Source organism: Castor canadensis, chromosome 8, assembly GCF_047511655.1.
Source record: "Castor canadensis chromosome 8, mCasCan1.hap1v2, whole genome shotgun sequence".
In the NCBI taxonomy this organism is placed as follows: Eukaryota; Metazoa; Chordata; class Mammalia; order Rodentia; family Castoridae; genus Castor; species Castor canadensis.
Genome location: NC_133393.1, coordinates 86090229 through 86103322, shown reverse-complemented (window position 1 = coordinate 86103322; position 13094 = coordinate 86090229). Strand labels below are relative to the sequence as shown.

General features: G+C 40.5%; 1 protein-coding gene across 1 annotated transcript; it reads left to right on the top strand.

Annotated features, from left to right (window-relative positions):
- The first annotated feature begins 3596 nt into the window (after window positions 1–3596).
- On the top strand, window positions 3597–7777 carry LOC109690217 (tubulin alpha-1A chain). Its single transcript, XM_020169437.2, has 4 exons — window positions 3597–3744; window positions 5658–5880; window positions 6013–6161; window positions 6584–7777. Exons 1-4 carry the CDS (start codon window positions 3742–3744, stop codon window positions 7562–7564), a joined length of 1356 nt encoding a protein of 451 aa, XP_020025026.1. The 5' UTR covers window positions 3597–3741; the 3' UTR covers window positions 7565–7777.
- The last annotated feature ends 5317 nt before the right edge of the window (window positions 7778–13094 follow it).

Below are 13094 nucleotides of genomic sequence, written 5' to 3'. Positions count from 1 at the left end.
AAGAACACCACCACCAACAAATGTTGGTAAGGATTTGGGGGAAAAGGAACTCTCATACACTTCTGGTAGGAATGTAAGCTAGTACAACCACTATGGAAAACAGTATGGAGTGGGAGGAACAGAATCCAGATTGGAATGGGGTTAGTGATGGACTTCACAGAAGGTGAAGTAAAAGTGACAACTCTATTGCTTCCTACCTAAATTACAAGACATCGCTTATGCAATGGATTCAACAAGGTCTTTGTCCATGCATACATAAATACATGTCATTCTCAAACCTATATGAATGTGTCTTAATTCTTCAATTATATTGGGAGATTGTAAAGAAAATGCTACTACCTATGAATTACCCTCTACCTAAGATAGTCTATGGCTTACTATACACACTCAGTAAATGCTTGTTACATATAAATGGATACCTTTTAAAAATAGTTTTAAGATAGGTGCAGTGGCTAGTGTTTATAATTCCAGCTACTCAGGTGGCAGCAATCTAGAGGACTGAAGCTAGAGCCCAGCCAGGCAAAAAAGCTATCCAAGACCCCATCTCAATAAAAAAGCTGGGTGTGCTGGTGCATACCTGTCATTCCATCTACACAAAAAACTTAAGAAGGAGGATCTCAGTCCATGGAAAAAAACACAAGACCCTACTTGAAAAAAAAAAAAAAAACCTAAATCTAAAAGGTCTGGTGGAGTGGCTGAAGTGGTAGAGCACCTGCCTCGCAGGGCTGAGGCCCTGAGTTCAAATCCCCAGTATTAAAAAAAAAAAAACCAACAAACAACCCAAAAACCCTTCAAATTACTAAACATGATAATAATTCATGAAAATATGCTTGGAGAGCTATTTATTTAACTTATTAACATCTATATAAAGTCTACTGTATGCTTGGCAGTTTGGTAGGAACTATAACTCACATTTTAGTGGAAGGGAGATATGGACATCCAAGTAAATAAAATTCCACAAATATTAAGAAACAAAAATGTCTTATTCTAATATTACTGTGTACAGAATTAGTCTGTTAGAAGAATACTTAGACATGTATATTGATGTAAGTCAAAAGAAATTAGCAGCCAGGTGCCCTGGCTCACAGTTGTAATCCTAGCTACTCAGGAGGCAGCGATCAGGAGGATCGAGGTTCAAAGCCAGCCTGGGCAAATAGTTTGCAAGACCCTATCTCAAAAAAACCACCATAAAAAAGGACTGGTGGAGTGGGTCAAGGTGTAGGCCATCAGTTCAAACTCCAGTATTGAAAAAAAAAAAAAAAAAAAGGAAAGAAAGAAGAACTACTAATAAAACATTTGTTTTCTTTCCATAGTTTGAATGCTGTTCAGTCAGATAATGAGTAACAAAAAGAACAGATGAGTTATCTCCCTCATCTCCCAATTATATATTTAAAATTTCAGGATGAAATAGTCTATTTCTGACCTAGATCTTATTGTTACTTATGCCCAAGGGAGGAAAAAAACCCTCATTTACATAAGGAACAGAATGGCTCTGAGGTAGAGTTACAAAGACTCAATTGCAGGAACCCTCGTCTCTCTTATTTAATCCTTTGTAAAATGCAGAAAGAACCAACCATTGGGAAAATGAGATATCTCTTAATCTTTTGTATTACAAAGAAGTAAAAATTTAAGACTGTGCCTCTTATTCCAAAAAGATTTGTACAGTTTACCATGGACCAGCTGTGTAAGATTATTTTAATTATAAAAACTGTGAAAGAAGTACTTTGAGTGAGCTATTTATTACTCCTTATGTCATTTAATTATTATTTTTGTTCAATATACTTATAGGTTTAGAAAGAAGCATTCAAATTACCATTAATTGTCCCATCTCTTTACTGAAATATGATTTTATCTGCTAATATGATAGAAATGATAGGATATGATTTTTCCTGTAAAACACAAAATAAGTAGATAAAATGATGACTGTGCTGTTTTGTCTTTTTTCCTAGAAAAGATTTATACAGTAAATTTAAGCAATAAAGCAGGGCTGTGGATGGCCGCCATTGTCATCCCACAGCCTGCAGCAGCCGTCATCTCAAGTCCCTCCCTCCCACGCCCAGTTCTGCCTGCCAGCCCAGCCAAATGAATGGGCTCTGCCCAGCACTGTGAGTAGTGCTGCAGACACTGAAAATCTGTCAGGAAAGGAAAATTATCTGTCAAAATCTAAATTTTCAACCTTTGTGGCCAAATAAATCTCTTTACCTTTGAAATTTTATCAGCAATGTCAAAGGGTCTGCAGTTCATAGACTTAATTCCTGTAGCTCATCCTTGCTGTTAATGGAGTCTTTCTAAATAGCAAAAGAATGCTACTGCAATCCATTTCCTAGGGGTGAAAGCAAAGCCTTTTTGTCCCAAGGGGCAACTGAACAAGCACCAGCTCTCTAGCTGAATAGCCACGGTGTAAGGCAGCTACAATTCCCACAGTTTAGAAGCCCAACTGCAGAAGAGGCTATTTACTGAATTCACATAGAAACACATCAAAATAAAATGCAGTTGGGCTGAGATTGCACAGTTGTCTGTGGATCGAGGCAACATTACAAAATGGTTTTCCTTTGCCTTACATAACTCTCTTTTTAATTTGCTCTGTCTCTTTGTGTCTCTGTCTCTCTCTCTCTCTCCCTCCCTCTCTCTCTCTCCTCCATATTTTCCAGAAAAAAAGAACAATGCAGAGAGAAAACTGTACATATAGGTAGAAGTAGCATCTGAACTAGATTCTCTCTCCTTGTATTTTCCAAATTCTACATCAGGAAAGATGGTTCATTTCTAGGGACAATATACCACACAAAAAATATTACATAGACTCTGGCAAAGGAATCCCTAACAAATTATTTAGCAACTGTTTCTTCATTAGTTATTAATTATTGCCATGTTAGAACTTTTTTTTCTTCCGGTGTTAGGGATTGAACCCAAGACCTCTGCCATGCTAAGGGAGCACTCTAACACTGAGCTACACCCCAACCACTATTTGTGTGCTTTATCCAATATTTTTTTCCATCTCCCACTTTTGTTTAGCTATTTATGTACATGCTAAACAAGATCTGAAAATAAATTATTTGAGCCCGAGAAATTATTTTGAATGATTCGATTACTGAATCTTTTTTTAGATTAAAAAAATCACATTTTCCCTACCCAAGCTACCTTCGGCATCACTCCCATCTCTCCTTTATTTTTACAGGAACAAAAGATGCTGAATCCTAACCAAATGAAGTCGTGGCTGGAAGTAATTTTTCATAAATACTTAATCTCAACACAAATTCTGCGATTAGGTGGAGGGAAAAGCCTTACATAGGTGATTTTTAACTGTAGTTTGAGGCTTAAGCGATATAAAATTATCCAACCCCAGTCTTCTTTCTTTCCTCCCTTCCTCTTTCCTCTCCTTCCCAGCCCCACCCCATAATGGATGCTCGGCTGACAGCCTTAGCACAGCCTCTTTGTCTGAAGGATGCAAACAGTCTATGGATGCTAGGGAAAAAGGGGTGGGAGAAAGATTACCTCATCCCATGTGGTTTGCACCAATCAGCACGCTCCTGTCGTGGCTTCTCTGGGCAGATTGAGGGGTCTGGACCAACAGGAAAAGGCCCCGGCCCATCCCCATGGTGACCGAGTTGTATATAGGGAGCCGCATCCGCCCTTGTGCCGCAGGTTCTCTTACATCGACCGCCTAAGAGTCGCGCTGTAAGAAGCAACGACCTCTCCTCGTCGCCTCTCCGCCATCCGTCCGGCAGAAACCCAGCAGCAACAATGGTAAGAAGCTACTGTTTCCTTCTCTTTGTAAGCGGTGGGTGGAGTCAGTGCCCGTGCTCTACTCGGAAAAGCTTAAGCTTTTTTCTTTCGTAACCTCTTTGAAGTTTAGCTTTGTCTGCCATAAATCCTTCAGCATCGCCGCAGCAGTGCGGAGCGCAGAAACCCCGGTAGAAATGCGCCTTGAATGTGCAAGAACCGGGGGCAAGAACAAAGGCGGCGCCGGGGAGTTTTTTTGTCACCCGAGAGGTGGCCCTGGGGACCAGAGGCATCCCATCTGTCGTGGGGCAGGGAGGGCGACGGGGTCGTGTGACTCGGAGCGGCCCCTTTCCTTCCCAGGTCGTCCCAGGAGCAGGGAGAGGAGTCGCCGCCAGAGGAGCGGGCGGGGAGCGCGTGGGGGCAGGGAGCGACAGGCACAAATCCAAACCTCCAGTGTGCAGGGAAGGACCCCGCTCCGGCTGGTTGGCATTTTACAGCGACACCCGTGCATTAACGGGAAGATGGCTGGTTTCTGTTGGAGCCCATGACAGCCGGTGCCAGGAGGCGCAGGGGCGGGGTTGTTTGTTCCTTGCTGCTCTGGCGTTTGGGGCGGGGTTCGCCCTCACTAAAACCTCCTTCGTCGCGAGATGTGCAATAAAAACCTTTAATCTCTGCGGAACTGCGGGCTCCAAAGAGTCTTCATTGGCTGTTAAAACTTAGACGAAATTGTTTTTTTCCTTGAGGACCAAAAGGACAATTTACTTGACAATGGGGACACCCCGCCTTGAGTGTGTGTGTGTTGGTGGGAGGAGAAGCAGAGACAGCCTGAGAGAGACACAGAAAAGAGAGAAGAGAGAGAGACTGTAAGGGCTGCATGATTAGGGAGGGAGAAAGCCCACTTTGTGAGGCTCAGATACCCTAATTGTTCGAACCAAGGGAAACGCCCTTCCCCCCCACCCCCCTCAGTGACTAGACAATGAAAGTTGTACCTAGAAAGACTAGAGAACATCTCTATAGGTTAAGAACACGAATATTATGTGCTGGGTAGAAACTCTCAATGAAAATACTATTTCAGTGTTTGAAATGAATTCACTGTCCTTTCACTGTTTGTTTTGTACTACTCTTTGTTTCTGACTTAAGAGCTGTTTTAAAGATACTAATAATGTTTTCAGTTTTTTACAGCGGAGAACATTCTGGGGAAACTTTTTAAAAAATAATGAAATTGCTGCAGAGAATTATACCCTGCATCCAGCTGTCTTTTGTTCTAGTGCATCTTCATGAATTCATTTCAGTTCAGGCGCATGGTCCCAAGCTAGGCTGGAGGAAGAACACTGGCAGAGGAGCACAATGAGATCACATAGGCAGTTGCTGGAAATAGAGCTTACTCTGTTAAATAATGTAGCAGGCAGCACAGCCTAGCTCCAGGCCCAGCAAATATAGCAATGCAGCAGTGTGCAAGGCAGACCTCGTCTAGCCTCTAATGGCACAGTACTGATGGATGCTGCAAATAGACTGCAGAAGGGTGTGGCTTCTACCCTCAGCTGCAGTACAGATGCCCGTGTTGAAATACGAAGTCCTGTTTTGAAGAAGGAAAAGAAGCAATGAAATGAATTCCCATTAATGATGACTGATGAATTCATTTTACAAAATCTGTGCTTTGAATATTTTTCAAAAAAAAAAATCTTTTCATTTTTGGCTGTGGGAACAATGGGCTTGTACCATGTGCTACACAGAACCAAGTGACATTACTATTATTCAGACCACACCCATTTGCAGCAATTGTAACAGGTGATTCTCATTAATCATTTCTGTCATATATTAGGGACATGAACTCAAATAAATCTAAAGAATATTTGTATATTACTAGAAATATTTTTAGAAATCTACAAATTCAAAATGCAATTCATCTTAATTTTTTTCTTTTTTCCTTTCCACAGCGTGAGTGCATCTCCATCCACGTTGGCCAGGCCGGTGTCCAGATTGGCAATGCCTGCTGGGAGCTCTACTGCTTGGAACATGGCATCCAGCCTGATGGCCAGATGCCAAGTGACAAGACCATTGGGGGAGGAGATGACTCCTTCAACACCTTCTTCAGTGAGACAGGCGCTGGCAAGCATGTGCCCAGGGCAGTGTTTGTAGATCTGGAACCCACGGTCATTGGTGAGTTGACCTCAGTAACCCAAGGGGTTTCCCAAGGGTGCTGGGTAAGTGATGTGTCCTGGGGGCTCCTTGGTCCTTTAGGGTGGGGCAGGTTGTTAGTGATGGCTGACTCTTTTTCTGTTCCTTTTCCAGATGAAGTTCGCACAGGCACCTACCGCCAGCTCTTCCACCCTGAGCAGCTCATCACAGGCAAGGAAGATGCTGCCAATAACTATGCCCGTGGGCACTACACCATTGGCAAGGAGATCATTGACCTCGTCTTGGACCGAATTCGCAAGCTGGTATATTATTCTTCAGAATAAAGATAATGAGTATTAGAAAGACATTTGAAATATTGCTCTTTTTTTCAAAGAATTGAAATGCAATAGTGAGAATGAATTTTTTTTCAAATTCAGCTAAAATGTAAACTATTTGGTATCATTTTGTTAATATTGAGGAATTTTAAATCAAATGCTAAGTATTCCAAGAAGGTGTGCCTTTTTTTTTTCCCCCAGTACTGGGGATTGAACTCAAGCCCTTGTGAATGTTATGCAAGCACTTTACCACTGAACTACATCCCTAACCCTCTACACTCTTTAAAAAGCATTTGTCAAAATAAGATCTAAATCCTTGAACATATTTGAAAAGTGAAAGTATGTTTACTATGACTGTATCACAAAACCATACACTTATCTTTATCTTTATCTCCTCTTTTCTTTTGCAGGCTGACCAGTGCACAGGTCTTCAGGGCTTCCTGGTTTTCCACAGCTTTGGTGGGGGAACGGGCTCTGGGTTCACCTCCCTGCTGATGGAACGTCTGTCCGTTGATTATGGCAAGAAGTCCAAGCTGGAGTTCTCCATTTACCCAGCCCCCCAGGTTTCCACAGCTGTAGTTGAGCCCTACAACTCCATCCTCACCACTCACACCACCCTGGAGCACTCTGATTGTGCCTTCATGGTAGACAATGAGGCCATCTATGACATCTGTCGTAGAAACCTCGACATTGAACGCCCCACCTACACCAACCTGAATAGGTTGATAGGCCAAATTGTGTCTTCCATCACTGCTTCCCTCAGATTTGATGGAGCCCTTAATGTTGACCTGACAGAATTCCAGACCAACCTGGTGCCCTACCCTCGCATCCACTTCCCCCTAGCCACATATGCCCCTGTCATCTCTGCTGAGAAAGCCTACCATGAACAGCTTTCTGTAGCAGAGATCACTAATGCTTGCTTTGAGCCAGCCAACCAGATGGTGAAATGTGACCCTCGCCATGGTAAATACATGGCTTGCTGCCTGTTGTACCGTGGTGATGTGGTTCCCAAAGATGTCAATGCTGCCATTGCCACCATCAAGACCAAACGTACCATCCAGTTTGTGGACTGGTGCCCCACTGGCTTCAAGGTTGGCATCAATTACCAGCCTCCCACTGTGGTACCTGGTGGAGACCTGGCCAAAGTACAGCGAGCTGTGTGCATGCTGAGCAACACCACAGCCATTGCTGAGGCCTGGGCTCGCCTGGACCACAAGTTTGATTTGATGTATGCCAAGCGTGCCTTTGTTCACTGGTACGTGGGTGAGGGGATGGAGGAAGGAGAGTTTTCTGAGGCCCGTGAGGACATGGCTGCCCTGGAGAAGGATTATGAGGAGGTTGGTGTGGATTCTGTTGAAGGAGAGGGTGAGGAGGAAGGAGAGGAATATTAAAGTTAAAATGTCACAAAGGTGCTGCTTTTACAGGGAAGCTTATTCTGTTTTAAACATTGGAAGTTGTGGTCTGATCAGTTGATTTGTATGCAGCAGTGTATGCTCTCATATACAATTACTGACCTATGCTTTAAAACGTGAATGCTTTGTTACAGACCGGAACTGTCCATTTCTCTGATGGGTTTTGAATAAAGTATTCCCTGTCTTAAAAAAGTTGTCTTGTGTTTTCTATTTAGGTGTCAAAATTTTTATGCATTCAGTACATTGAGAAGAAAGAGTAACTTTGCAAGAGGTTTATGCATACATTACCATGTGTCTTGTTTTTATTTTAGTTTTTTAAAACTTAAAATATAAACTATATAGCCAAAGATTACCATTAGATAACATCTCATTCTTAAGTTTTGATTCCTTATAATAAAGTTATTTAAACTTCCAGTAGTTTTTTTTTTTTTGTGGGGGGGGGGGGGGAGGACACAGGTCTTGTTATACCCCAGCCTAGCCTCAAACTCCTGCTTTTTGCCTCCTGAGAGATGGGATAATAGGCATGTGCCATCACGCCTGGCTCTGCCAGTACTTGTTAGAGTTAAAAAGTTGCTAGTACGTAGCAAAGGTCTTCTGGTTGGCTGCTGATCATACTGCTAACATAAAAATGGAAACTTCCAAATATAGGGTTTATAAGCAATTTTTTTGGTACTGGGGTTTGAACTCAGGGCTTCACACTTCACACTTGCTAATAAGGTGCTCTATCACTTGAATTATGCCTCCAGCCCTTATAAGCAACTTTTCATGCCTCCTCAACTGCTTGGCATGTTTCTAGTGCCACACTGCTTCTGCCATGGGTTCCCAAAAGAAATCTCTAAGCAAGTTCCTCCTTTACTGAACCTACATCTTTTATCTTTTTCCTAAACTTATTTTTAGCTGAGTAAAGCCTGGTAAAGTTATTAGCCTAATCTGTTAATTACATACGTAAATGTGAACTCTCTAAGGACATTTTTATTTTAATATAGGCCAATAACTTCAAGGAAGAAAATAATGTAGTTATAGGCATGAGCACCAATTTTTATAATCAGTTTTGAACCAAGGATTTCTCCAAAAATAGAGCTCTGCTGCCAGTCCAACTGACCAAAAGAGCAAGTTGTCTTCCCACTATCACATTGTCTTGCTCTGAGATCATACCCAGTGGGAACAAAATTATTTTTTTGGAACCAATTTTTCAATTAATCTATTTTCCCTTGACACTGCCAACTAAAGGGGTAATATAGTATTAGAATTACTGAATTTATGTTTAAATTAATAAAAATAATGCAGTATAAGAAACAGACATGGCTAGGGGTGTAGCTTAGTAGTAGAGTTTACACTTAGCATGCATAAGGCCCTGGCTTCAATCCCCAACATGGGAGAAAAATAAGGAAGCAAAATAAATAACCAAAGTCAGTTAATTTTAAAGTCAAGTCAATCGGTCTCCATGCAGGCAGACTCCACCCGCCTGCCCTTGCTCCTTTTAGTACTTTCCCTCCCCTAACTTTTAATAAAATCTATTTACACCCAAAAAAAAAAAAAAAAAAAAAAATAAAGTCAAGTCAATGCTGCTGAGCAATTTTAACTAGAAACCAACATGAATAGAGGTGATGTATGAAAAGTAAAAACCCTTGCTCATTCAGATTTAAAAAATATGGAAATGAGATCCTATGTATGTTTTAAATGTATATTCCCAGCAATAGCAAAGTATAGTAATATGATAGTTGTACAATGATTGGTGGTTAAGAGTCAAGTGTAAAATAAGAGAAACAGAAGTATAAAGTCATAGGAGTTAAGAACTCTGATCCCAACTTAAATTACAGAAAGAAAAACACATTTTCCAGCTTTGTCTACATTGAAAAGGCCTGGGACCAATATATCAACAAACATCCCTGATCACCATATGGTAGTCTCTAAATGCCATTTCCCATTAAAACAAATCAGAATATTTTAAAGAAATGATGGGTTCCAAATTGCCATTACAGAATGTAAGGAAGAGGGCTGGTGGAGTGGCTCAACTGGTACAGTGCCTACCTAGCAAGCATGAGGCCCTGAGTTCAAACCTCAGTACCACCAAAAAAACCTAAAAACAGAATGCAAGGAAGATATTAAAGACTATTAAAAATCAGATGAAAAGGATATAGGAAGGAGATGTGGCTCAAGCAGTAGAACACCAGATTTGCAAGCATGAAGCCCTGAGTTCAAACCTGAGTCCCACCAAAAGAAAAAAGAGATACAGGGAGCTGGGTATAGTGGTATAGTGGTTAATACCTGTAGTCCCAGCACAAGAGATACTGAGGCAGGAGGATCATATGTGTCCAGGAGTTTTAGCACAGCCCAGGAAACATGGCTAGACTGTCTCCAAAAATGAAAAAAAAAAAAAAAAAAGCCAACTTGAATGGGGCTATCATTGATAGTACTGACTGTTAACAGATTGAAAGATATAAAATATGTTAAAATCCATGAGCTCAAAATATTTTTGTTTAAGTTTTTTAAAAACTGAAAAACTATATGAAGTTGGACATGGTTGGGCTCAAAAAACCAAAGACAACCAAACAAAAAACAGTATGCAGTTCCAATAAAGGAGAGAGAGAAGAGAAGAGATGAGAAGAGAAGAAAAAAAGGAAAGAAGCATAATTACCATATGTTCAAGCAATTTTATTTCTATGTATATACCCAAAGAATCGTGTGTTAGTAACTTTCTTTTTCCTGCAACAAAAAAACTTTTTTCCTTTTTTTTTTTGTGGTCCTAGGGCTTGAACTCAGGGCCTTCACCTTGAACCACTCCACCAGCCCTTTTTGTGATAGATTTTTTGGAGATAGGGTCTCACTGAACTATTTGGTGGAGCTGGCTTTGAACCTCAATCCTCCTGACCTCTGCCTCCTGAGTAGCTAGGATTACAGGCCTGAGCCACTAGTACCTTCCAGGGTTTTTTGTTTTTGTTCTTTTTTGTAGTGTTTTGGTAGGACTGGGATTTAAACTCAAGAGTTTCGCACTTGCAAAGCAGGTAGCCACACCTCCAGTCCATTTTGCTCTAGTTATTTTAGAGATGGAGTTTCTGGAACTATTTGCCCAGGCTGGCCTTGAACCATGATTCTCCTGATCTCAGCCTCCCAAGTAGCTAGGATTATAGAAATAAGCCACCAGTGCCTGATGTCAAATAAGACATTTAAACAAAAAGCATACCTTTACATAGCATGTTTATATTTTCTGCCCTTGCTAGATGTTTGTTATAGAGAAGGGAATCCAATGGAGAACAAAAAATTAATGGAATTAATTTCACTAACAGGCCTGTGGCAGAGATGTACGAAAATTTGAAAAAAAAATTTGTATGAAAAGTTGAGCAAAAATGAGGCAGTTATGAAGTTCAGGAAAAGATTCTGTGAGAAAGTAGGAGTGATTAGATTATATTTGCTTCAGCACTGAATAGTACTTAAAGCAGTGACTTGTTTAAATTAAAACCGTTGGGAGTATTGGAAAGTAAATAATATCCAAAATTGATGAATTAAGAAATAGTAGCATAGGTATATTCCTTAGAAATAAGCAGGAAAACCCAAGAGAAATGGCAAGATACATTGAGAGTAACTGCCTCTGGTGAACAGAATTGGAGCAGAGAAGGAATAATGGAGGAAAACTATTGTTTTAAAATATTTGAATCTCAGTTAAAAATTTATAAACTTTTTATTATACTATGACATACATCTAACAATCTACATAAAGGGTATAAGTCATAAGTGTTCAGCTTGATAAATTAAACCAAAGTGAATACATGTTATGTATATCAGCAACCAGATCAAGAATATTTGATTTCTTGACTATATTTTCTTTGATAAATAGGTTAAATTAATAAGAGTTCAGATATCAGAATAAATAAGGTGGGCATGGTAGCTCATGCCTGCAATCCCAGAACTGCCTGCCTGTTGGAGAGTTTGAGACCAAGCCTGGGCTACAGAGTCTGTCTCAAAAATAGGTAAAGAAAATGTGAAATCTCTTCTTGTCTGTACTATCTTCAATATCCCTAAAAAAGTATAAATAAGAGATTACAAAATTTTGTACAGCTGAAGCCTTGTAAGTTAGGAAGAATGTTGGCATATTTATACCAACCAACATGATTCTGTAGAGGAAGCAAACAAGATGTTCTGCTTGTACATATCACAATATTCAAAAGAAAATTATGGCCAGGCGCTGGTGGCTCACACCTATAATCCTAGCTACTCAGGAGGCAGAGATCTGGAGGCTCACAGTTCCAAGCCAGCCCCTGCAAATAGTTCATGAGACCCTATCTCAAAAACACCCTTCACAAAGAAGGGCTGGCAGAGTAGCTCAAGGCGAAGGTCCTGAGTTCAAATCCCCTGACCATAAAAAAAAAAGAAAAGAAAATTATGGCGCATTTCAATATCCCATCTGGCATAACTTCAGGTTCAGAACTGTAAATATTCTTTAAAACTTGACTTCTGAGGTTCAGGGTATAGCTCAGCAGTACAGCAGTATAGCAAAACAAAAACAAAATAAAAAACCAAAGAACTTAATTCTCTGTCTCTGAGACAAATTAGAAACATACCTTGCCCATTTAACACATTCCTTTTTATTTTTTAAAATGTTTTCCTCTTGTGGGATGCTAGGCATTGAACCTAGTGTCTTGTGAATGCTAAGGAAGCCCTCTACCACTGAGCTACATCCCCAGCTCCCACTTAACACATTCTACAGATGAAATCTTACACTGTTTTCTACTGCTGCTGCAGAATAAGAGGTTATATTTATTAACAAACTTGAGGTGGGGGAAAAAAATCCCTGCATTTTATCACAGGTGTAGAAAAGTCATCCCAGTAGAACAAGCATGTTGTATGGAGTGTAACGATGAGTATGAAGAATAAGGTGTACGGTATGATATTGTTTCTCCAGGGAAATCAAGACCCAGAAAAACAGGAGAACCAGTCAGTCTGCCTAACAGCCCTCCACCTAGCTCCTGATGTGTTCCCTTCAAACTGTTTCTTGGGTACCTGGCCTGATACCCTCAAGCTGCTTTCAAGCTCCTGTTTGCCATATTATATTCTACTTTCTGATTCATCACCTCTGGTACTGGAATGGAACTGGTGGTCTACAGAACTGTCATTCTCTTTTCATCCCTATTCTCTATTTTATTTCATTTACCAGATGGAAGATTGTCCTGCCTTAATGGGTTTTTTTAATTCAGACTCTATCAGGTAGGTTCTAACTAAGTCTCAAATCAACCTCACTTCCCACCATGGCTGCACTGTTTATAATGATAATTGAATCCATATGGCTAGTTCATGTATGAAACTACTGCATTTTGTTTGAGACAGGGTTTTGCTATGTAGCCCAGGCTGGTCTTGAACTCTGATATTCCTGCTTCACCTTCCTGTGTGCTGGGATTATAGACATGTGCCACCATGTTTGACTTGAAACTACATTTTGACTTCATTTTGTGGAATAGAACTTTGGAGCTGCTTTTGTTCATTTGTCTGTATAATTTTTGGGTGTACATTTTCA

Bases quoted from the DNA above. Each gene is read 5' to 3' on its own strand.
- LOC109690217 (XM_020169437.2), top strand. The intron at 5,881-6,012 runs GTGAGTTGACCT...TTCCTTTTCCAG, and splicing joins TCTGGAACCCACGGTCATTG to ATGAAGTTCGCACAGGCACC. The intron at 6,162-6,583 runs GTATATTATTCT...TTTCTTTTGCAG, and splicing joins TGGACCGAATTCGCAAGCTG to GCTGACCAGTGCACAGGTCT.